The sequence below is a fragment of the Microcebus murinus genome, chromosome 27 (assembly GCF_040939455.1).
Source record: "Microcebus murinus isolate Inina chromosome 27, M.murinus_Inina_mat1.0, whole genome shotgun sequence".
NCBI classification, from domain to species: domain Eukaryota; kingdom Metazoa; phylum Chordata; class Mammalia; order Primates; family Cheirogaleidae; genus Microcebus; species Microcebus murinus.
Window position 1 is genome coordinate 9,872,136 of NC_134130.1, and position 25,514 is coordinate 9,897,649.

At 43.0% G+C, this 25,514-nt stretch overlaps 1 protein-coding gene across 2 annotated transcripts in view; it reads right to left on the bottom strand.

Moving 5' to 3' along the window:
- Positions 1–25,514, bottom strand: part of SYNPO2 (synaptopodin 2) — a 171,284-nt gene that overhangs the window by 44,884 nt on the left and 100,886 nt on the right. For both annotated transcript variants that reach the window (XM_012786389.3, XM_012786387.3), the window contains exon 2: positions 3,126–3,277. In XM_012786389.3, the coding sequence (XP_012641843.3) occupies positions 3,126–3,277 (152 nt within the window). The remainder of the gene's footprint in view (positions 1–3,125; positions 3,278–25,514) is intronic.

Below are 25,514 nucleotides of genomic sequence, written 5' to 3' on the forward strand. Positions count from 1 at the left end.
TAGTAGAGACGGGGTCTCGCTCTTGCTCAGGCTGGTTTTACTCCTGACCTTGAGCAATCCGCCTGCCTCGGCCTCCCAAGAGCTAGGATTACAGGCGTGAGCCACAGCGCCCGGCCTTTTTTCTGCATTTTTGACTGACTGTGTTAGTTTGAAATCCTTTTCATCACACAAGGAAATTCTTTCTGAAAATCTTTCTTCTGCTTGGTCTAGTCTGTTGCTAAAGCTTTCTGATGTATTTTGTAATTCCCTAAATGACTCTTTCATTTCTTTAAGTTCTGTTATATCCTTTCTTATATTGTCTAGCTCTTTTTTGATTTTTCATTTTTTCACTGATGTCTTAAAATATTTTTTGCTTCTTTGTGTTGGTTTTCAATTATCTCTTCAGTCCCACTCATCTTATTTGCCATTCATATTCTAAATTTCTGACATTTCAAGGATTTCCTTTTAGCTGGGGTTCATTGCTGTAAATCCATTGTAATTACTTGAGGGTGTCACATAGCTTGTTTTTTCATGTTGCCAGAGTTATTTTGCTGGTTTCTTCTCTTCTGTCACCTCAGGGCAGGTAGGTTTGTAGCACACCTGTTCTTGTTTGCTGGGAACTCTCCTACTTAGTGAGAAGGAGAGGTCCCTAGATGAGGCTTTTGTGATCTACTCTGGAAGATTAACCCAGCAGGGGAGGAACAGATGCACTAAGAGCCTTTAATGCAGCTGATCTGTGTTATGCTGTTCCCCTGTGATTGTCACAGTCCAAGCCTGTGTTGAATGATCTTTGTGCAGAGTGGTGGGCTGTTCCCCAGGCTACTGCTGGAAGTTCATGTTGGGGGCTGGGTGAGTCCCTCTCCATAGAGGTTGGCATTGCAGGGGATTGCTGTGCCTGGATCTCCCTATAGTGGCAAGAGTGGCAGCTGGGTGAGGCTTTCTAGGCAGTGGTCGTGGATGTCAGGGATGAGGGCATTTGCTCCAGCTGGGTCCAGATGTGATAGTAGCTTGAGGCCAGTGGGTCACTGGTGGAGCATTTGACCTCAGGGGCAGTTGCTGCCAGGAAGCTGGTGGGAGTTGTGGGGGTGGGCTGTGGGGCCTGGCAGCTGCGTGGAAACCTTATGGGCAGGCTGCAGGTTGTGGCGATAGAGCTGGAGCCTCAGGCCCAGGGCCATAAGGTCTGACAGCAACAAGGGAGCCTCAGATCCAGGGCCATGGGCCTAGTGGTGACACTGGAGCTTCAGGAGCAGGGGACTGACAGCAGTAGGGAGCTGGGGCTGCAGGCCCACTGGTGGTGCTGGGACCTAGCGGGCAGGACACAGGGCCTGGTGAGAGTGTGCAAGCCTCAGTGGCAGGGCCATGGGGCCTAGCAGTAGTGCTGCAGCCTGAGAGGCAAAGCCAGGTGACAGTGCATAAACCATGGGTGCAGAGCCAGGGGGCCAGATGGCAGCTTGGGGATAGCAGGCGCAAGGTTGTGAGGCCAAGCTGCTGGGCCACCAGGGCTCTCTGCCTGCCCAGGTTCCATGCAGGCAGCCCCTGTGGGGCTTCTCGTGGAGCATCCATGGCACCCAAGCCGTTCAGATCTCCCGTGAGGGGCAGTGCTCAGCTCCCTGTCATGGGGCAGGCAAGGGTGTCCACTCTCCCTCCCCCTTCACGGCTGGCCAGGGCGATGTGGAGGCAGCTGCAGCAAAGGTGAGCCCTGTGCAGACCTGGTGTTCTGTACGTGACAGCTCAGAGTGGTGTCGATTGCAGTAAACCTGAAACGGTAGCCACTGAGTCCCTCCTGCACCTGCTTTCCAATGCAGTGTCTCTGCACGGACTCCAAGCAGCTCCCTGATCAGTCCAGACGTCCGCGGTGGAGGGGCCCTCACATCTTGGCCACAATGCCTGCGGGGGACTGTGGAGCCCTGGGCTCTCTGCTTCTACCCTTCCTCATCTGCAGATGCCTCCCCCAAAGTCCCTTCCAATCGTGCCCAGTGGATTGCCCCATCACCTTCTCCTTTGCTCTGAACATCCCCCATCACGTCTCTGATGAGTCACAGTGCTCCTGCCAACAAGGCCTGTCCGTAGCTGGGCAGCCACCTGCACCTTCAGTCCTCTGTTTGCCAGCTGCACGTGCGGCTGCTGCTAGTCCACCATCTGGCCTACTCCCTCCCAGTCTGCATTTTTAAGCAGCTGAATGGGACGGCGGTCCTTGTTGCGCTTGCATTCACAAGTGGCTTGGACTCACAGCGCAAAAGCTTTACTCTAGTCGCCTGCTTTTGTCCATACCCCAAAATTGGTTTTATTGGAGATCCTGCTAGACAGACATCTGGCTGCTTCTTAAGTTTTTTGTTGTTGCTCTTTTCCATCTCCTAGCATCCACTTTCAAATAAAATATTATACAGTTTAATAGTTTAATATGTGAACATTTTAAATTCATCTGTGAACCTGGGAATTATAATTTAGTGATCCTGATCCATCACAAAATCTTGACCTATCAAAGAAGTATTCAATTTTCCTCAATATACCGAGCTTTCTAAGGAAGTAGTCTAAAATACCTAGGATTTTTTTTTAAAATTATAAAAATTTGTAGTTTATTCAATGTGCAACATTATTCAAAATTCTAAACATTAGAAATGACTGTGGTAGTCACCGTTTTGGTACAAGAGAAGGCAATTAAACAAAAGTGATAAAGTTTAGAAATAGGAAATTTTGAGGATCGGTGATTTTATAATAAAATTAATGCATTAAATAAAATACATCTTGGACTCAAGAACAGAAGGATCTAAATACTAGCTAGCTAGTGTTTTCAGCTGAGTTCACTTTTGACAAACATGAAAAATGGGGATAATTATGTCTTTCTGTACCTCCTACTGTACTAAGAACAAACAAACCAATATATAAAAAGCCCGTTGTGGTACTGAGGGGAAAGAATACCTAGGATTTTTACCAAAGTGCTTGAAACAAAGATTTTCATCTTAGTCCTCAATTAACCAGAAAGTTTAGTTGAATAGAATCTCCCATTTCTCAAACACTGTGGTGTTTCCGTTTAACTATTCTACAAAGTACTCCCAGTTTTCCCATAAATGAATTTTGGAGTAGAAGCTATAATCATTCCCACCTAATTCCAAGAGGCAATGTACATTTCAGCAAATCTGTTATACCTTTTGATGAGCATTTGGAGAGAGTCTGTTATGGTTTCCATGAGCTTGATGACTTCAGGGTACGTGAGGTCTGCACAAGGGTTGCCATTGATGGAAACCACTTCGTCCCCCTCACAGAGCCCCGACCCGGAGGCTTTGCTCTGGTTTCGAATCTGAGTGGAGTGAAAAAGGCATAGTTAGAACAACAGGACCTGTAAAAAGCATGCCACTTTCTCTGAGAAACAGAGGTAAACAGATCTGCAATTTGTCAAACCAGCCCTGATTTTTAATTCACCTGTTAACACACAAGACCATCTTAAACACATCTCATCACTCCCCAAACACACACACACACACACACACACACACACACACACACAATTTATTATGTACCATAATGCCAAATGTAATTCACGACATTGTAAATAAACAGAAAAAGAGAACAGAAATCAATGTAAAGGAACCAGAATAAAAGGAATAAAGAACAGAGAAAAGTGGGGAAAGGTGTTAGATGCTTACATCGATTATACATTTAAAAATAATTGTTCCACTGTAACATTTTACCCCAGTAAGAAAGTTATTTCTTCCATTAAAATAAATTTTAAAATCCCCTCCCATTGCTAAGAAAATGTAGGACAGGACTAAAAGGGCTGATAAAAATGCTAAAAGGGCTGATAAAAGCCATCCCAGGATAGTAATGAAGTCAGGGAGCCAGGATATATGAGAACATGTTCAAGAGAGTGGCCCAGACTAAAATCAACTCTTCAAGACATGGTACTAGGCCGGGCGCTGTGGCTCACGCCTGTAATCCTAGCTCTTGGGAGGCCGAGGCGGGCGGATTGCTCAAGGTCAGGAGTTCAAAACCAGCCTGAGCAAGAGCGAGACCCCGTCTCTACTATAAACAGAAAGAAATTAATTGGCCAACTGATATATATATAAAAAAAAAAAAAAATTAGCCGGGCATGGTGGCACATGCCTGTAGTCCCAGCTACTCGGGAGGCTGAGGCAGAAGGATCGCTTGAGCCCAGGAGTTTGAGGTTGCTGTGAGCTAGGCTGACGCCACGGCACTCACTCTAGCCTGGACAACAAAAGTGAGACTCTGTCTCAAAAAAAAAAAAAAAAAAAAAAAAAAAGACATGGTACTAAGCAAACATTAGCAAAAAAAGAAAGAAAAGAGAGATTATTCTTAAAAAAACAAACAAAAAAACCCAGCCCGGGTGTGGTGGCTCACGCCTGTAATCCTAGCACTCTGGGAGGCCAAGGCGGGCGGATTGCTCGAGGTCAGGAGTTCGAAACCAGCCTGAGCAAGAGTGAGACTCTGTCTCTATTATAAATAGAGAGAAATTAATTGGCCAACTAATATATATATAGAAAAAATTAGCCAGGCATGGTGGTGCATGCCTGTAGTCCCAGCCACTGGGGAGGCTGAGGCAGTAGGATTGCTTGAGCCCAGGAGTTTGAGGTTGCTGTGAGCTAGGCTGATGCCATGGCACTCACTCTAAGAGCCTGGGCAACAAAGTGAGACTCTGTCTCAAAAAAAAAAAATAACAAAAAAACCCAGCCTTGTTATAAGGACCGCATCATATTCTAGCACAGAATGATGTAGAACACTAAGTGACCATAAAGCTAGGAGAGAACTTCAGATGCTGCAAGAAGAGAAATTCAGAGACACAGAATGGTGGCAGAGGGCTCTCGCCACTCCTTAGTGAGGAATGACTAAGGATTGATATCCTTTATCATTATGATTATGGCAAAAAGTTGTGCTGATCATTCTCCATCTGCCCTCTCCTGTGTGGGGGTGGAAGGGGAGGAGGACTGGCCTTTAGTGACCACGTTGGCTGGGCTCCCTTGCGCTCTGGCTCCTGCTTGGATTTGGCCAACGGGAAGCACCAGTAGAGATGAAAGAGAAGGAAATGAGAGATCAGGGCCTTTGCACTCCCTGGTGGATCTGCTTGGCCATGATTTGAGGGAGGCTCTGCTGTGTGGCCTGGCCAGTCTGCCCCAGTACCATTGCCTTAACTCTTGTTAGGTTCCAACAACACACAGTATCCCCTTCTACCTCTAGGCCTAAGGGTGATAATAGCTTTCTGCTTTTCATCTCTGGATTTCTGGTGCTTCATTTCATTGTTGGTTCTACCTATAGTCCCTGCATTATATTATCTTGAATGACTTCTTTGAGTGTGTCACCTATTTCCTGCTGGGACCCCAAATGATGCTAATGTGCTTAGATTTCATTTTGTAATATGAGCTTAATAGATAGTTCTCAACGAACCATGTGTCACGATCATACAATCTTAGATTTAAAAACCCTTTAAAATACTATTTTAGATTCTTTTCTACCAAGGGTGATCCCTCTCTATTAAAATAAAGATTCTGAGTCCAGAGAGGTCAAAACCAGGAAAGCAGCATTTCTGAAGAACATTTTCATAGCCAGGCTCACTTCTGATTAGGCATGAAACATATTTCAATTTATCTCTAATAGTTACCCACTAATTCCTGCTAAGATCTTAAATGATAATTCATATGTTAACTGATGTAGGTTTAAAGTTTATATTGGCAAATGAATTTACATTTGATTTTATTTTTGTATTTTTATTTTTTTTTGAGACGGAGTCTTGCTTTGTTGTCAAGGCTAGAGTGCCATGGCGTCAGCCTAGCTCACAGCAACCTCAAACTCCTGGGCTCAAGCGATCCTACTGCCTCAGCCTCCCAAGTAGCTGGGACTACAGGCATGCACCACCATGCCCGGCTAATTTTTTCTATATATATTAGTTGGCCAATTATTTTCTTTCTATTTATAGTAGAGACAGGGTCTCGCTCTTGCTCAGGCTGGTTTCGAACTCCCGACCTTGAGCAATCCACCCACCTTGGCCTCCCAGAGTGCTAGGATTACAGGCGTGAGCCACTGTGCCCGGCCTGAATTTACATTTTAAATGATACTCTTGAAAGCAAAATAATGTTTTTGTGAGCCAAAGCAATGGCAATATTGAAATTTGCATTGATTCAATTAGTTTTATTCTGGGAGGGCCCATCATTTTATTGTTATAAATTATAACCTATTGAAGGCCTTATCCTTTTCTAACAAATCAATCTCAATACTTCTGGGGGAAAGAACATACTAATTTGTTGCAAAATATTAAAGAAGAAAAGAAATAACTAAGGTCAGAGCAGAACTAAACCAAATCAAAAATAAGAAAATCATACAGAAGATCAATGAAACAAAAAGTTGGTTATCTTTGAAAAGATAAACAAAATTTATAGACTTCTTACTAGATTAACCAGAAATCAAAGAGAAAGAACTCAAATAAGCTCAGTTAGAAATGAAAAAGAAGGTATTACAACTGATACCACAGAAATACAAAATATCATCAATGGATACTATGAAAATCTCTATGCACATAAATTCAAAAATGTAGAGGAAAATGGACACATTTATGGAAATACAAAATCTCCCAAGACTCCATCAGGAAGAAATAGAACTCCTGAACAGATAAATAATAAGTAATAAGATTGAAACAGCAATTAAAAAACTTCCAAGAAAAAGAAGCCCTGGAGCAGATGGATTCACAGCCTAATTTTATCAGACCTATGAGAAGAGTTGGAGCCCATTCTGCAGAAATTATTCCATAACATAGAGAAGGAGGGAATCCTCCCCAATGCATTCTATGAAGCCAATATCACCTTGATACCAAAGCCAGGAAAGGATACAACAACAACAAAAAACTGCAGACCAATACCCCTTATGAATATAGATGCAAAAATCCTCAATAAAATACTAGCAAAGTGAATTCAACAGCACATCAAAAAAATAATCCACCATGACCAAATGGGCTTCATCCCAGGAATGCAAGGATGATTCCACATATATAAATCAATAAATGTGATTCACCACATAAACAGAAACAAAACCAAGATCATCTCTTTTTTCTCTTCTGTTATTATCTCTTCATTTCTAAGTTTTTCATGACTAACTAGAAAGTAGGTATCAAATTTGAATGTTGATAAATATTGTACTGAAACTATTTTGTGTTGTGTGTATAGCATATCCCTCAGGTCAGCTTGCTATCAGAACTAAATTTTATCTTAGGAGTTGCATTTTCATGTATAACTCATTGACAAGCCCTCTTTAACCCTTTGCACTCATATGTCGAGTGTGACTCGACACGGTTAGCAAAAATTATAGAGATTAAAATTACTCTTTGAATGTACCAATAATTTGAAATATAAAAAAATCCAAATAAATAAGTTTGTATGAAAAGAAACTCCAGTTTTTTTTCTACTGCCGCACTTTGTAAAATCTGGGGTATTTAAAATATTAAATCATGAGTAGAATAAAGGAATTGAGAAAAAAGCAAGCAAGTGCAAAGGGTTAAAAATGTCCAAACAAGTGGGAGAAATAAGACAACCTCTTCCTTAAATTCCACTAGGACAGTCTACTGAAATATATGGAAAAGAGAAAATTAGCATAAATCTAGCCTATCACATGTGGGACTATTCTCAATCCATGTGATGAACTCTTAAGAACTTGACAATAATTAAGAGAGAGGAAGAGAGATGGTCCTAGACAACAATGAAAGTTTCAGAGACTTTTTGGTGGAAACTGTAGAGTAGTCTGTGATCTATCAACTCTTCCCGAAGCTCCAGCCCCTTCTCAATTTTTTACTTTAGGCATTTGGCAAAAATTCCTCCTGCCTATGAAACAAGATCTAATAAGCATTCCTAAATCGCAGCTGGCTCTTCAACCAAAGCCTCAGGGAGGTCTGTATCCTTCAACTGTCACCAGAGGAGCGGTCAGAATGGTCGCTGGAGACACAGCAAGAGAAATGACAATGGTGGGTAAAGTTTCAAGAAGAAGAAATCATTACACCGTGAAAAGGAATTATCCACATCCTGAACTCCAACCTCAGCCCCTGATGGGCAGTTGCCTAGTACCAACCAAAGCCAAGTTCATAATCTGTTGGGAATTCGTGTTTATGGTGGTGCGACATTTCTGGAAGTAAACAGCAAATGGTGATAGGACGCTTTCAGGATGAAAAGGCAAAAAAAAAAAAAAGAAAGAAAAAAGAAAAACAGGGACTGGAATATAATGGAATAAAAACAATAGTAACCCAAGTAGATACTTTGTTGTAGGAAGCAAAATCTCCCTGGAAAAATGCAGAAATGTAAACAGTGAAATGGAAAAAAAGACTAGAGAAGAGGTCTAGAGATGAGGTAAATAAAAAAGAAATGTTACTAATAATTGAGTTAACCAACAGCCACTGGGAAGACAGGAGCGTTGGTTGGGCGGCTCAGCTTCTGTCCTGAGCTGCTCCTAGTGCACCTGGTGCCTGGCAGAGGCTGAAAAGAGAAAACAGCATTTCTCAGGCTCTCCTGCGGCAAGGGTTGCGGGTGAGACGGTTCCAGAACGGCAGGTGCATTCCAAGAAACTTGTATTGGCATCGAGTTAAGCGGAGAGACAGCAAAGTGCGAAGCCCCGTGCTGCTGGTGCAGATCTGGTTGATGGTTTTCCTCTGGATTCGGCAGTTCTGCTGGCAGCTCCTTCATCTCAGGCCACAAGCTAAAGCACGTAGCCCTGGACGCAGCGGTGGGCCCAGTGGCTTCCTGACTCCCCACCTCCCTGACTGTGGCATTTGCGGCCAATCCCTTGGGCAGCCAGTTCTGCAGTGTGGTTCGACGCCATTCCTGGAGGCCCTTCCAGATCTTTCAGATAATTCTATGGGCACTTAATTACATTCCTTTCTGATTAAAATAACTAGAGGGTTTGTTTATTTTCTGCAAATGAACCTTCAACTGATACAGAAAGATGGAATTAAGGGCAAACGTGGAAGGGAAAAGAGAAGGGAAAACTGCAGTCACGTGTCACTTAATGAGAAATGCCTCATTAGGCGATTCCGTCGTGTGAACGTCATAGAGGGCACGCACACAAACCTAGATTGCATAGCCCACTGCACACCTAGGCTATGTGGGAGAGCCAGTTGCTCCCAGGCTTCAAACCTGTACAGCATGTTGCTATGCCGAATACTATAGGCAACTGCAACACGATGCTGAGTATCTGTGTGTCTAAACAACATCTGAACATAGAAAAGGTAATGCGTTGTGCTGTGACAATACGATGGCAAGAAGTCCCTAGGCGATAGGAAGTTTTCACCTCCGTTATAATTTAACGGGGACCACAATCGCCTGCTGTTGCCCAGATTGCCACTATGCGGCATATGACTGTATTTCTCAAATACAGAAAAGAAGAACCAAAAAAATGGACGCAGAGACTGATATTATAAGACAGACAGGAGAGACAACCTGGGAACTGATGTCGGATAATTGTGTGAGGTCATCACCTGCTAAGAATAAAGGAGAAAGGGCAGAGGAGGGGTTAAAACTTGAGGATGATGAAGGAAGTTTAGAAAAGCCATTTGCAGAATGCAGACGAGGCAATCAATATGAAAGAAACAAAAGCTTTGTGAAGAACGTACAAGGAAGAAAGAGAGATGGTTTTCAACATGCACAGTTGTCTTACGGAAATGTTCCAGAAAGAGAGTAGATGATTCCTAAAAGTAAACGAGGTTTTTCTCCTTCAAAGCATTGATTGGTAAGTGCATAACCAACTGAATAAGGGATTTCATTCTATCAATTGTTTGCCTACAAAATGAAGATAAATCTTAACTTGCATGTTCAAATCAGGTAATGGCTGCAAATGCAAGTGGACGCTAGGAATTTTGGGTTATTCTACACTCCACACCCCAACTCAAGCTCCATAGCCTATTCTCGTGTTGGGTGTTTGGTTTGAAGATTATGAACCTTCCTGCTCTTGTCACCAATATATGTCCAAACATTAGACAAACAAGTTTTCTTTTGGATGATTTCTCTTTCCCCCTAGGGACTAAGTCACCATAAAAGTAAAAAGCATTCCTGGTAGCAACCTTGGAAAGAAGCCCGGGGTAATAACTGTCTTTGACAGGAATGAGGGCCTTCGCCCCTGGGGCCGCACACTTAAGAATCTGCATACCAGTGTCATTCCACAGGCAGAAACGATGACGCCCCAGTGTCACTGCATGAGCTGTTATAAAGCAGCCAGCGTGATGCTAGAACACTAACGAGTACAAATATGGAATGGTATTCTCTGCTTTTCTTTCTTTCTTGAGAATGTAAACATCTCAGCTCTTTCAGAAAAACACCGATGGACCACAGCCTATGTAGGACATGTCTACTTTTGTTATTGGATGAAATTGTGAAAGATCGCACAGAAGTTTTTGAACTATGGGCAGATTTTTTTTCATAAACATTTACACAGAATACAAAAAAAAATGGTTTTTAAAGAACTCATTAAAAAGCACATGTGAAATCTAGAAGATTAGATAAATAAATAGCCTTTAATCAGGATTACTAAGAAAAGAGAGCAGAACTAGAACTCACTATTTGAGTTTCCCAAATGTCTGTTTAGATTGATGAACTGGACATACAACTTTTATCTAAGTGATTCTTATACTAATAACAATTTAGTTACCGAAAGAACCTATTAAGCAAGCTCTCAACTGTCTTTTGAGTGGTCAAAATACAGTAAAAAATAAAGTTCACTAAAACTTCTATACATTACTAGAAGTATCTGGATCCTTTTCTCAGGCTATTTGGTCAATTTCATACAATTCGAGTAACCTTTGTTATTTGGTTTACAGAAAATTAGAAATGGGGATACACACATTCATCTTGTGTAGAAGAAGATGGGGAAGTTAATACTAACACCAACGTCAGAGGATAAAAACCAACAGTTAAAAACACATGAAAATCTTAACAACCACAAAACGACTCAGAATACTGGACCACGTAATGAAGGTGTCAAAAGCTCTCAGGTGCTCAGTAGGATTGACTGCCTCCGCCGTACTTGGGTAAAACAATGGACATTGATAATAATGACACCAAGTTATTTAAAATATTTAGATCATTTTTAGCAGACCAATTAGATGCAGAAAAACAAGTGATACCTTTTTGAAAGAGTACACCCCAAATAGCTAAAATAGAAGTTTTTATAGCTAAAGGTATAATTGGATCTGAAGCATCACCACATTAATAAAGAAAGGGAACTGGATCAGAATTCATAACCAAAGGTCCAAGATACTATGCTTGTATTGGTATTTTTACCAAAATTGTTTCATTTCGGATGCTGAATATGTTTCATGTACCCCAAAAATGTACCTGTCTGGAATGCCCCATTTTCTCATAGCTCTATACATCTGAAGCTTGCTTTCTTTCTTTCTTTCTTTCTTTCTTTCTTTCTTTCTTTCTTTCTTTCTTTCTTTCTTTTTTTTTTTTTTGAGACAGGGTCTCACTTTGTTGCCCAGGCTAGAGTGAGTGCCGTGGTGTCAGCCTAGCTCACAGCAACCTCAAACTCCTGGGCTCAAGCAATCCTCCTGCCTCAGCCTCCCAAGTAACTGGGATTACAGGCATGCGCCACCATGCCTGGCTAATTTTTTTCTATATATATTTTAGTTAGCCAATTGATTTCTTTCTATTTATAGTAGAGACGGGGTCTCGCTCTTGCTCAGGCTGGTTTCGAACTCCTGACCTCGAGCAATCCACCCGCCTCAGCCTCCCAGAGAGCTAGGTGAAGTTTTCTTGAATTTGGCTAAACTAGCTGAAGCAGTTTATTCTTCCAATTTGCTCATAAATAAAACCACAGATAAAGGTGATATACATAAAATAAAAAATGTTCTCCAAATGACAAGAGTATAGCCTTTTAAAAAATGTGTAAGTTCTATTATTTTGCTCCAGATTTGAAGTTATTAGTAAGCTAGAGAGCTTATCTTAATTCTGTTGCTAACTCAGATGACCTTGAGCAAGGCTTTTAAACTCTCAGGGAATCATTTTCCCGATCTAGAGAGTGAAGGAATTCCTCCCCCCTCTCCCGTTTCCTACTTGGATACTTTGTTAAGCTGTAATACATACATACACAGAGACATATAAGATACATTATGGTGCTTGCATTTGGAAAAGAATCGCATAAAATTATTATTGAGATTTTAATTAAAGATGTGTCAACTGACAAATTTATAAACCTTTTGCATAGCTTTAATCCAAGAAAGTTAAGTTGACTGCACTAAACATTTACCATAGTAGGGAATTGGGGGAAAAGACAATGCCAATAGCGTCTTCACATGTTTGGGATATTGCCTCCACTCCAACAGGACACACTGAGAGGGTTGATTGCAAAAAAGGAACAAACTGTCTGGTACAGGGGCAAAGGGAATTTAATCATATCAGAGAGACTGTACCCCTTGAGGGAAGAGCTGGTTTAAATGATAACTTTCAAAGCTTTTTTTTTTTTTTTTTTTTGAGACAGAGTCTCACTCTGTTGCCCAGGCTAGAGTGAGTGCCGTGGCGTCAGCCTAGCTCACAGCAACCTCAAACTCCTGGGCTCAGGCAATCCTTCTGCCTCAGCCTCCCGAGTAGCTGGGACTACAGGCATGTGCCACCATGCCCGGCTAACTTTTTCTATATATATTAGTTGTCCAATTAATTTCTATTTATAGTAGAGACAGGGTCTCGCTCTTGCTCAGGCTGGTTTCGAACTCCTGACCTTGAGCAATCCGCCTGCCTCGGCCTCCCAGAGAGCTAGGTTTACAGGCGTGAGCCACCGCGCCCGGCCTCAAAGCTTTAATAACTAGAATTTCATTTAGGCCATCATCAGTATTTAAGAGTGTGTGACCTAAAGCAGCAATTCTCAAATGCTTTGGTATTAAGAATCATTTGTACTCTTAAAAATAATTGAGGAGTTCAAAAATATTTTGTTTTATAGGTTCTATCTATTGATATTTAATATATTGGAAATCGAAAATGAGAAATTTTAAATTTTCGTTCATTAATTAAATTTAAAGTAACAACAAACCCGCTACATATTAACATAAAGAATACTGTTTTACGAAAAATAACCACATTTTCAAAAATAGAGGAAATTTAATGAGAATAGTGGCATTGTTTACCATTTCTTTAAATCTCTTTAATGTCTGAGCTTAATTGAAAACAGCTATATTCTCACATGTGCTTCTGAATTCAATCTGTCGTGATATGTTGTGTTGATTAAAGTATATGAAGAAAATTGAGCCTCACACAGATATATAGCTAGAACAGGAGGAGTACTTTAATAGTCTTCAGGAGATCCTTCTTTGATACTACATTAAATTCATAGACTCAGAAGCCATAACAGTGAACTTCTCATACTGTGTCACATTAAAATCTACTGGCCCATTTTACATTTTAAATGCATCATTTGTGCATGTGTGATTTTGTTATATCATGCATCCATCATTTGGAAAATATTGACTCACTGACTTGTGCAGATCTTCCAAATGTTGACACATTTTGTTATATAATAATGAAAATCACACTTATTAATATCACCAATAATCACATTAGAGAAGTCTTTAAGTATCGGGGAAGCTGTCAAATTCACAGTGGCAAATGAAAGTTTCTCAAAATTCTAATTTTCCCTCGAAAGCCCAAATACTATTACTTGTTTTCCTTGAAGTGAAAGGCTTACTTTGCTTATGTTCTAGAAAACATCTATTGAATATCCAAGTCTGAATAACCATATTGTGTTTGTCAGTCATTAACCTAAAAATGATGTTCCATGAAAAAAAAAAAAGTGGCTTGTTCAGCTTACAATTCGAACAATTTTGTACAAATGCTTCCTCAAGAAAAACATTGCATTTCAGTATTCAGCCAAAGTGCTTTATATATGCTTTTTATTTTGTCACACAGAAAATTAAACAGATAGGCACTCAACATTGAATAAAATTCAAACGTTTACTGCTTCACTGAGGACATCCTTATGTGAAACTGGCATTGTATTTTCGTAAGTCAAGTGCGTGACAACAATAAGGGATACAGTGACATCCCAGCACCGTGCGATGTCACTACTTTGAATGTTAAGGTGCAAGTGGCTCCATCTGCCATTGCTTTTGCACCATCAGTGCAAATGTCAACACTGTGCAAAAGACAAAGTCTTGGTATTATTATGAAAATCATTTGGGTCTGAAAGCATCCAGGAAACCACCAGAAGTTTGCAGACCACACTTTGAGAATAACTGCTCTAAGGGGACAGGCATTCTACGTGACAAATATACCCGGCCTCTTGGGTCTCTGAGTTGGAGAGGAGGAAGCTGCATGGAGGGCAACGCAAAGAGCAAACAGGAGCCAGGTCCGACCTGGGCAGAGAGCTGACGGGGACCAGGAGAGGGTGTCTTTTCAGGACTGTGTGCTGAGAGAGACGTGGAAAACCAACCGCTAACTCAGACTAGAGACCACCCTGCTGATGGGGTGTTGGGGCAGATGCAGGGGCAGATAGTTTCTGGGGCTTCAAGTCTTTTTGGAGAGAACAACAAAAGGGAGAAGGAAACCTGCACTGGGCTGGTATGTCAACATCACCGTTGCTTTGCAAATAGCTCCCATTCGCTTTCCAAACTACTTAGCTACTTAAAATACCTTGAGAGCTGAGGTGGCAGCACAAGATCTTTGTATCTCCCACGACCTGAAGCTCGTCTTGCATGCAGTAGACCTACCACCACAAGGACAATATGAGAAAGCTGAAGTTTACCCAAAAGTCTGTCTCAACTGTCTTCAGTACCTGGGCCAACAGGCACTGCTAGACTTACTACTTTCTGCTCAGTCTTTCTTTACAGCCTCTTTTGCATATGAGATTATGATGAAAGTGCCATAAGCAATAGGGAATTCCCAGTGTACCCGTGGAAAGGAATCGCTCCTATCGAATACTGGACGCTGGAGACAACCAAGTTTTCCCCAGCAAAGGCAACCGTCCCAGCATGACTCAATAAGCAACTCGGCAGCTGCTCCTGCCAATCACTCTATTTCGCCATCGTTGCTGTGGCTCCAGGAGAGAGGTCGAGTCACAAGGCGAATCGTAAAACTTGAAAATGTTCACTATGTGCAGGCTTGGTTGCAATGTACGGAGATAAACACAGGCCTAGAAACAGGCCGAGGTGCTGGCCCAGGCTGGAGCACGGGTGCTACTGCCCGGTCCGAGCGAGCTGAGCCGGGCTGTGGGAGCCATTTCCAAACCCTGCACTTCACGGAGGGAGCCCAGGGTCATGCCAAGTCCCTTCTGCGTCCATGTCAGTGTTGCGTTGATGCATTTCCAAAGCAGTCATTCTCCCTGCTAGGATTGACTAATAGTTCTCCTATTTATTTCTGACTGAGGAGAGCCCGCATGAATGTCATCATCTTGCCAAAAGATCCTGGGCCACAGCCAACCAAGAAGAGCCTTGCAGAGGCCGGCAGGAGCCCTCAGCTGTCCTCTTTCTTCACTCAGCCAGAGGGCCGTGTGCATTTACGTAAGGAAATGGAGTTGTGGCACGAGGATTCGCCTACGTGACCTCCTTCTATTAATTAGTTAAGTAATTATACTGTATGTCAACTGATTATCTTCTATGTGACAGACAGTGTCATGAGCTCCAAAATACAGTCATGAATAATGCCCTCAAGAGTCTTATATCCTGTGATTGATAAGAAAGTAGATAATTGCACCCAATGTGGTAACATCCATGATTATAAAGTACAATAAACACAACATGCAATAAGAGCACAGGGCAGGACTTCTGGAAGGCGATGATGTCTCCTAAAAGACGGATAAATGTCAGCCTCATGCGGGGGGGCAGGGGAAGTTGGAGAGGCCAAGGCACAGAGCCAAGCACATGGTGAACGGCTCAGCCATGCTTGGTGGGTGAATTATCGTTTCACAGCACAAGGCTGCCTCCCGGGATTCTAGTATCGAGTAGAGTGCTCAAAACAACGACCATGTAGCCGGGTTGACAGGTGTAACCCCACAGAATGGTTAAGGAAAAGAAACCCATCCTTGCTACTCAAAGTGAGGTTCCCAGACGCTGGCGCTGGAATCCCGTGAAGGTGGTCGGAGTGCAGACCTCGGCCCCCAGCCCAGACCTGCCAAATCAACACCTGCGTTTTCACAACGTCCTCAGGTGATTCACACACGCAACAGAGTTTGAGAGTGTGCTGTAGGAAAGGCCTCCTGGGACAGTGATTTATGAATTTTGGTGGCAAATAGACTTTCCTCGAGAGGGATTTCAACATGCAAAAACCCAGTTTGGGCCGGGCGCGGTGGCTCACGCCTGTAATCCTAGCTCTTGGGGGCCGAGACGGGCGGATTGCTCAAGGTCAGGAGTTCAAAACCAGCCTGAGCAAGAGCAAGACCCCGTCTCTACTATAAATAGAAAGAAATTAATTGGCCAACTGATATATATATAAAAAATTAGCCGGGCATGGTGGCACATGCCTGTAGTCCCAGCTACTCGGGAGGCTGAGGCAGAAGGATCGCTCGAGCCCAGGAGTTTGAGGTTGCTGTGAGCCAGGCTGACGCCACGGCACTCACTCTAGCCTGGGCAACAAAGCGAGACTCTGTCTCAAAAAAAAAAAAAAAAAAAAAAAACAACCCAGTTTGATTCCCCTATCTTCCTTGGAAACCGATTCTCAGAAGCCAGAACCTGTGCACCTACATTTTGAATGAGCCGGTCCAGGTGATTCTGAGCTCTGCTATTTGACATAACACAGAATTACCTTCTATAAAATAGTCCAAAAAAATGTATAGGGGGCCAACCAATTGTGTGTGTGTGTGTGATAAATAGATCTTTATGGCATGACTAAGTGACCTTCCTCCAAGGAACCATATCATAATTAATAACTCCATTGAGCTTCAAATAATCATCCTTCTCAAAAACACTAGAAGTTGATTCTATGATCATCATTATTTTAAGATTTTTTTGCATGTCCTTTTCTTTCTTTCTTTCTTTCTTTCTTTCTTTCTTTCTTTCTTTCTTTCTTTCTTTCTTTCTTTCTTTCTTTCTTTCTTTTTTTAGACAGAGTCTCACTTTGTTGCCCAGGCTAGAGTGAGTGCCGTCGCGTCAGCCTAGCTCACAGCAACCTCAAACTCCTGGGCTCAAGCGATCCTCCTGCCTCAGCCTCCCGAGTAGCTGGGACTACAGGCATGCACCACCATGCCCGGCTAATTTTTTCTATATATATTAGTTGGCCAATTAATTTCTTTCTATTTATAGTAGAGATGAAGTCTCACTCTTGCTCAGGCTGGTTTCGAACTCCTGACCTCGAGCAATCCGCCCACCTCGGCCTCCCAGAGTGCTAGGATTACAGGTGTGAGCCACCGCGCCCGGCCCTTTCATTTCAGTTATATGACTTTTATTGTTCTGAAAACAAAGATGTTCCCAAGCCAAGACTCCGTGGGTTAGAAGAGGCACACGAGATCAGCTATGGTGCTGCTGAAGGTGACTTGCCTGTGTGGGAAAATTCTAACCAAAATTTTATCCCTATGCAGATCATGTATGCAAATAACTAGCTCTTCAAAACTATTTTGTATAGCCTCCAGCCATTCAAAATGCTCTAGGTACCATTTGGTAATAATTGTGCTAGATGAAATATAAATTTCCTCTCTATTATTATATAAACTCAAAGCAAAGAAATAGAATTACCCAGTGTTTGTTTTATGGAAAAAATGATCTCCACATTAATTAAATTAATTATAAATAATATGTCATCCTCTAGCATTTGAAGGATATGGAGCAATTAAATGGCATAGAATTATATTAAAGTATTTTAATGAGTTAAAGTTCAGTATTAAAACATTTTATTTAACCCAAGCAAACTATATAGCATCCTATATAAATTGTAAAGGAAAAAAAAATAAACCATATTAATTTCTTGAGATGAACTTTTTCTTTTTTTTGAGACAGAGTCTCACTCTCTTGCCTGGGCTAGAGTGCCGTGGCGTCAGCCTAGCTCACAGCAACCTCCAACTCCTGGGCTCGAGCCATCCTCCTGCCTCAGCCTCCCAAAGTAGCTGGGACTACAGGCACGCGCCATCATACCTGGCTAATTTTTTCTATATATTTTTAGTTGGCCAATTAATTTCTTTCTATTTTTAGTAGAGACTGGCTCTCACTCTTGCTCAGGCTGGTTTCAAACTCTGACCTTCAGCTATGCACCCGCCTCGGCCTCCCAGAGTGCTAGGATTACAGGCGTGAGCCACCGCGCCCAGCCAGAGATGAACTTTCATAACTTAAAAAATTGTAAAACCAAATTGAAGTAATGTTGAGTCTCCTCCTCTTGCTACAACACAATATGGACTTAAATGAAGACATCACGTACTGTTTTTCAAATGATTGCTTTGGCATTCACCTTTCACAGTAACACATCATAATCTGTTACTGTTTAATCTCATCTACATGTGCCAAGACATTTCATTCAAAGCTTGCTTTTGCAAGAAATAAATTTTAAAAAAAAACCTGTGCAATTTAAACGAATGTGCTTGTCAGTTTCCACGGCTCATTTCACCTGTTTGAATTCAATTACTCATTTGGCAAGAGCTGGGTACCTGCAGCAGCAGGTACTGATCTAGGCTTGCCTTTCCCAGGAAGAACCTGGCAGAAGGGACCTCCACCTTAAAAGGCTGGTTGCATGACATGCCCTGGTAATCACAGATAATCACCAGCACCCACCGCTAGAGGGGCACTAAACCCATCAGGACTGACTTAATCCAACAGCAAAGATGCACGAAGCACCTACTATGTGCACAGCTCTGTAGTGTGAAGGCTGAGCAGATGAGCATGACAGAGTTATTGAACAAAGCCTCTCAGGGCAGGAAAGCTGTTGCATTCTCTGCTGCAAAATTTAGTCTCCCATTTGGGTTTCAATTCTTTGTCTGTATTCCCTTCTTGCCCCTCTGGAAAACAATAATATATTTTACAAGTTCTTCATAAGTCTGCATCTGTGACCCATCCTCACAGATCCCTTTGTTAAGACATTTATATTTGACATGTTGATATCCCTTAAAGTATAGACAACAAAAGTAGGAGATGATATTGTGATGTGTGTTTAAGGCAGATGTCTTGTCTGTCCCCCAAATATCAGTGAAAAATTGAAATCCATATTAAAATGGGAAAGGGTACGATGGGAGGAGATGTGGAGTGACACTCCTGGCACTGAGAGCTAAGACAGAAACATGAAGGCAGAGGCCAGAGTGGCTTGACACGGGGGCCACCAACGAGTGCAATGCCAATTTGGTTCTAAAGAGTGGAGTTGTTTGCTAGTAAGTGATGAACAGAACATTATGAGAACTAGATGTTGATTTATTAATATAACCATTATTAATTAATTAATTAATTATTAATATAACGTGACTTATGCCATATAAGGCATACAGATCTAAATCTAACTATTTTATCTGGTCTCTGTGGTTCAATAATTTTAAAGTCAAACTCTTGGATAAAATAATATCATTTTATGTCTTTTAACATTTTAGGATGATCTTTTTCCCCCATGCCCTCCATCTTTTTAAAGTTAGTGGTAAAATAGGACAGGCACAGTGGCTCACACCTATAATCTCAGCATTTTAGGAGGCTGATGCAAGAGAATTGCTTCAGGCCAGGAGTTGAAGATGAGCCTGGGCAACATAGTAAGACCCCGTCTCTACAAAACATGCGAGATTAGCAGGTGTGGTGGCATGTGCCTGTAGTCCTAGCTACACAGCAGGCTCAGGAAGGAAGGATCCCCTTGAGCCAGGCATTTGAGGGTGTGTTATATTCGAGATTCACAAGCCCGAAGGCCAGAGAGACAGAGTCACCGAGGCTGTAATTATCAAAAGGAGTTTTATTGTCTAGCTCGAGCTAGGGTCCGAGCCCCCAGAGTGCCAGTGCAGTGGCCTCTTCTCCGGGCAGGGACCCTCCTTTGTGTGTTAGTCCCCTTTTTATAACTCAGTTGTTTACACACTGGTCATGCATCCACCCCCACAGTGATTCTTACTTCATCCTGCCCCTGATAGGCCCTAACCTGTTCCGGGTCCTAGCTGAGAGACTCCGGCTTCTGTGTTCTTTGTCTTTTTCCTCTGCATCCCATAATGTACTCATAATGCCTTGCGGTTAGCAAACAAGCAGTGAACAGAAGCTGGAAGGTGTCCATTGTCCTTATAGCCCAGTATCTTACAGTTGCAGTGAGCTATGATTGTACCACTGCACTCCAGCCTGGACAATAAAGCAAGACCCTGTCTCTAAATAAATAAATAAATAGTAAAATAAGCCTTCTCATGTACATACATTTGTTCTTTTTTGGTTTTTTTTGAGATAGAGTCTCACTTTGTTGCCTAGGCTACAGTGAGTGCCGTGGCGTCAGCCTAGCTAACAGCAACCCTAGGGCTAGGACAGTGCACAACTTCTATCACACTGGGCACAAAGCCAAGGAGAAAACAAATGGTAGGTGTGATGTGGGAGAGATTTTTTTACATCTTGAGAGGAAAATGTGAGGGTGGAAAGAACAGCTGTGTGAAAGGAAAAGTCTACAATGGAGTGCTCCAGTATAATTTCACCCCCCTACTCATCTGAAACCCTAGACCTAACAGACTGGCGCCCCAGTGGATGTTTTCAGGTGCTTAGAGATTTCATCAATTTACATCTCAGCAGAAGTTAAGAGAAAGAATTTAAAAAAGGAAAGAAAGAACCAGCAGGAAGACATGGTTCCTTTCTGCAAATGATATAATTGAATTCTAAGAAGTAGAATTCAATGTTTTATATTTTATTTTAGCGTATTATGGAGGTACAAGTGTTAAGGTTACATATATTGCCCATGCCCCCCTCCCCCCTCGAGTAAGAGCTTCAAGCGTGTCCAACCCCCAAACGTTGCACATCTTACTCGTTGTGGTTGTATATACCCATCCTCTCCTCCCCCTCCCACCCTCTTGACACCCGATAAATGTTACTCCTATATGTCCACTTAGGTGTTGATCCATTAATACCAATTTGCTGGTGAGTACATGTGGTGCTTGTTTTTCCATTCTTGAGATACTTCACTTAGAAGAATGGGTTCCAGCTCTATCCAGGAATATATAAGAGGTACTATATCACCATTGCTTCTTAAAGCTGAGTAGTATTCCATGGTATACATATACCACATTTTATTAATCCACTCACGAATTGATGGGCACTTGGATTGTTTCCACAGCTTTGCAATTGTGAATTGTGCTGCTATAAACATTTGAGTGCAGGTGTCTTTTTCATAAAGTGACTTTTGATCTTTTGGGTAGATGCCCAGTAGTGGAATTGCTGGATCAAATGGTAGATCTACTTGTATCGCTTTGAGGTATCTCCATATTGCTTTCCATAGAGGCTGAACTAGTTTGCAGTCCCACCAGCAGTGTAGGAGTGTTCCTCTCTCTCTGCATCCACGCCACCATTTGTTGTTTGGGGACTTTTGGATAAAGGCCATTCTCACAGGAGTTAAGTGATATCTCATTGTGGGTTTGATTTCAATGTTTTAATGCATTCAACTTGCTAATCTTTGCTTGCTGTCTCTCCTCCCCACCTCCCTTCCCCTTTCTCCTGGATTCCAGCCGTGCCAGCTCAGACAGTGATGAGGTCACAGGCTCCAAAATAGGGCCACGGTATGAAGGTGGCAGCAGAAATTTTCAAACAACATTTCAGCAGCTCACCGCACTGCCGAGAAAGGAAGCTTGTGTAATGTGAGCGACTTCATCGCGCTTAATCCGGGCGGTGCTCCTCGGCTTGCTTGATGTCGTGTGTGTGTGTGTGTGTGTGTGTGTGTGTGTGTCTTCTGCACTTTCCTATTTCATATGGCAGTTACCAAGAAATTTTCCTCAACTTGGACATAACAAAGGGACACGGGTTCTCACCTCTACGTCATTGGCATTAAAAGCAAAGCGAGGCTGAAAGGGAATGACACTCTGTGACCCGGGAAGAGGAAGACCAAGTGGCTCCATGGTTCACACACAGGTGGCCTTTTTTCTTAGCAAGGGGACAATGCCTCACTTCTCACATCCCCTCCCTGGGAGTGTCCTGCTTCTTGTCATCTCATTAAGTCACCAAACTTCAACGACAGAGTGATAACAGGACGCTCCTGGGTGCGCTGGTCAGAGGAGCCTGCTGCTCCCTTCTGCGCGAAGGGACACTCCCCAGGGCCCCTTAGCTCTGCCTCTGCCAGCTCCTTCCTAGAAAAAAATAATTCCTTGGGCCAAAACACCGTGCTATGGAACATCTCTACTTTAAAACCTTTAAGAAGTGCCAGGCCCGAGTGCAAAACCCTGCAGAAAGCAGCTTATCAGTCAGAAACTGTTCTCTGTTTTTAGAATCTGTCCTGTGTTCCCCAGAGTGCCCGTCCTGTCTTCCAACAGGAGTCATCCTCTGAGCCACATCAGATGAAGCCCTTCTCATGATTGACCTCCTCCATCTTCCTCGCAGAAGTATTTTCAGTCCGTGAACTCAGAAAACTTTACTTTAGGCCGGGCGCTGTGGCTCACGCCTGTAATCCTAGCTCTTGGGAGGCCGAGGCGGGCGGATTGCTCAAGGTCAGGAGTTCAAAACCAGCCTGAGCAAGAGCGAGACCCCGTCTCTACTATAAATAGAAAGAAATTAATTGGCCAACTGATATATATATATAAAATTAGCCGGGCATGGTGGCGCATGCCTGTAGTCCCAGCTACTCGGGAGGCTGAGGCAGAAGGATCACTCAAGCCCAGGAGTTTGAGGTTGCTGTGAGCTAGGCTGACGCCACGGCACTCACTCTAGCCTGGACAACAAAGTGAGACTCTGTCTCAAAAAAAAAAAGAAAAAAAAAAAGAAAACTTTACTTTGCATCTCTCTTCTGGTGATGCGGAAAATGCCAGGAGACTGGACGCGGCCACTTGCCGCCTCCCCGTAGCTCCGCATCTCCAAGGGCCAGCGCTGTGCCTGGCCAGTTGGAGGGCACGCTGCTGGGGCTGGCCCGCGTGTGGGAATGCCCCAGGCCCACCTACCGCTGCCTGTTTCCCGCCACGCTGCTTGCGTGATCCTGATTGGGTAATTTTTGAATCCCACTGTTTTTGATTGGATGTTAAAGCTTGATGTTGATTGGATGTTAAAGCTTGTAGTTGATTGGATGCTTTTTGAGCCCTACCAAGGGTATAAAAGCAGGAGGAGAACAAGGAAGGGGGGTAGAATGGTCAGAAGATCGCAAGACACGAAGAGAGCTGTAACACTAGGTGTGCTGAGCCTGCTGTAGAAGAATAAAGGCTGTTCCCCAACTCTTTGTGTGCCACTCCATTCTTTCCCTGGTCAAATGAATAAGAGCTGTAACAAGAGCTAGCTGTACACATTGCGGCAACACCAGTACTCTATGTTATAATCATTAGTAACATTTATCTCTACTTCTGAATTGTAGCTTCACCAAACAGAAACCTTGTTTTTAATCTCCTAATTATCTGATATGGTAAATAAGTAATAATAACAACAGCTAAACAACTCACTTTATATACCCGATCTCTAATCCTCACAACTCTGAGAGGTAAGGGCTGTCAAGTCCATTTTGCAGAAGACAAGTCAAGTCTTTGAGGTCCTCTATGGCTGGCTCCAGGTCACACTGGAAGTAAGTGGCCAGCTCAGGGGAGGTTTAAGCAGACCCTGTGCTCCATACACCCTACTGCAAGTCAGGAATAAAGAGAGGAAGGAAGGAAGGAAAGGAACAAAGAGTTACAACCTCAGGCTTTGATCCATTCATTGGAGGACTACTTCACAGACTCACAGGGTTGTAGAGTTGTGAAAGATTGCACCCACCCTCTGTTTTTCACACAGAGAACTGAGACGCAGAGAGGTACAGATCCGTGTTCAAAGTTGCACAGCCAGTGGCCAAGCTAGAGCTAGCACAGCCCTCAGGGATCTTGCTTCCCAACCTGATGTTCCTTTCTCTGTAAGATGTAAATTTTCAACCAGGTGCTAATATATCAATGCTCATTTAAAACAGCATAGCAACTAATAGACACTTAAACTCATCTGCTTGTTTATACTTTTGTTTACTAAAATCCTCTGGCTCTGAAGAAGCAAAATTTACAATTTTTAAAGGTTTTCTTGATTAATTTTTTCATCACCAAACACAAAGAAAATATCTAAAATATAGAACATAATTCTCTGTCCTTCAAAAAGGAAACGTTGCCTTTCAAATGTGCTCTGCCGCTCTGCAGTCCTGACAACACAAATAATGCCTCATCCTCTGAGCACTCTGCTGAATTCATGCTTTCAGACAGCACAAAAGGCAGCCAAAGTTAGAATGTGATTAAGCCAACGAGGCGTAAGTATTAAAATATATATATATATATGTATCAGTTCAGGGCCTTGTGATTTTCCCCAATGAACCGATATAAACTTTCAGAAAAACGAGTCCTAGGTGACTCCCAAACTCTGCAAACAGCAGAACCGTGTGCTGTCACAGTGCCCCATGCCAGCACCCCCCCCCCGCCCCCCTCCCTCAGAATCCTGACCCTGTCTCCTCCAGGAAGCCCTCCTCTTCTTCCTCAATTCCCCCAGCTCAAGAGCACTGTGCGAGCAGTCAGGGACACCTAAGATCTTGGAAATAAGGGAGAGGGGTTGCCATCTGAGAGCTAACTCTAAACTCAGCAGGTGACATACGGGAACAGAAACATTCGGTGACTTCCTATAGACGGACCGAGCATAGGCCTGAGCAGGCTGATGGAAGAAAAGAGTGTGTCTCTCTGAATGGGTTGTCCAGAAACAGAAATCAGAAAAGAGTTGGAGACAGTGTCCGCCAAAGTGCTGCCCAGAGGAGAGGGCGTGCAGAGCAAGGATGGGGTTTGTCCCCTGCGTGTGACAGGTGCGTCCGCCCGTGGAAGGGGAGCAGTGCAGGAGGCCACAGTTGAGCCTTTCGACTCCTGGACTTTGCTCTGATTCCGCACTCACAAACGCAGCTGTATATAACAGATCGGTTTCCCAGGGAAGATCCTGCCCCGGCCAGCAGATGCAAGTGTTCAGTCTTCTTGTCACTACGTCTCCCGTCCCCGTTTCTTTCTGAAGCAAGAAATCAGGATTCTAGTTTAACCTCAGCCTTCTCTGTGTTAGGCATCCTCAGACACTGCTTGAACCATGACAAGACGGGTTTAGAATCTGCATAATTGCGGGTCAGCCCTGGAGTACGTTACATTCACCGCCTTGAAGTGGTGGAGGCCACCTTGAGAGACCTTCTATCAGCCAATCAATCAACCTTGCCCCCACTTCATTACATCTTCTTTCAAATTTCAGTCAAAATGAATTGACTTCTTCTCTGCCTAGAAACAGACATTCATTGATCCCTTTCTTTCTCAAAGATTATCTTCTACCTTGTGTTTTATTTTTATGGTACAAAAATGTATCTCTTTCCTTGAGAGCAGGTATTGTTTATTCAATCACTGTTTTTTGAGTATCAATACAGAAAGGAATAAAATGCAATCATATCCTCTAAATACTGAGGCTGGCCGGGCACGATGGCTCATGCCTATAATCCCAGCACTCTGGGAGGCCGAGGCGGGCGGATTGCTCGAGGTCAGGAGTTCGAAACCAGCCTGAGCAA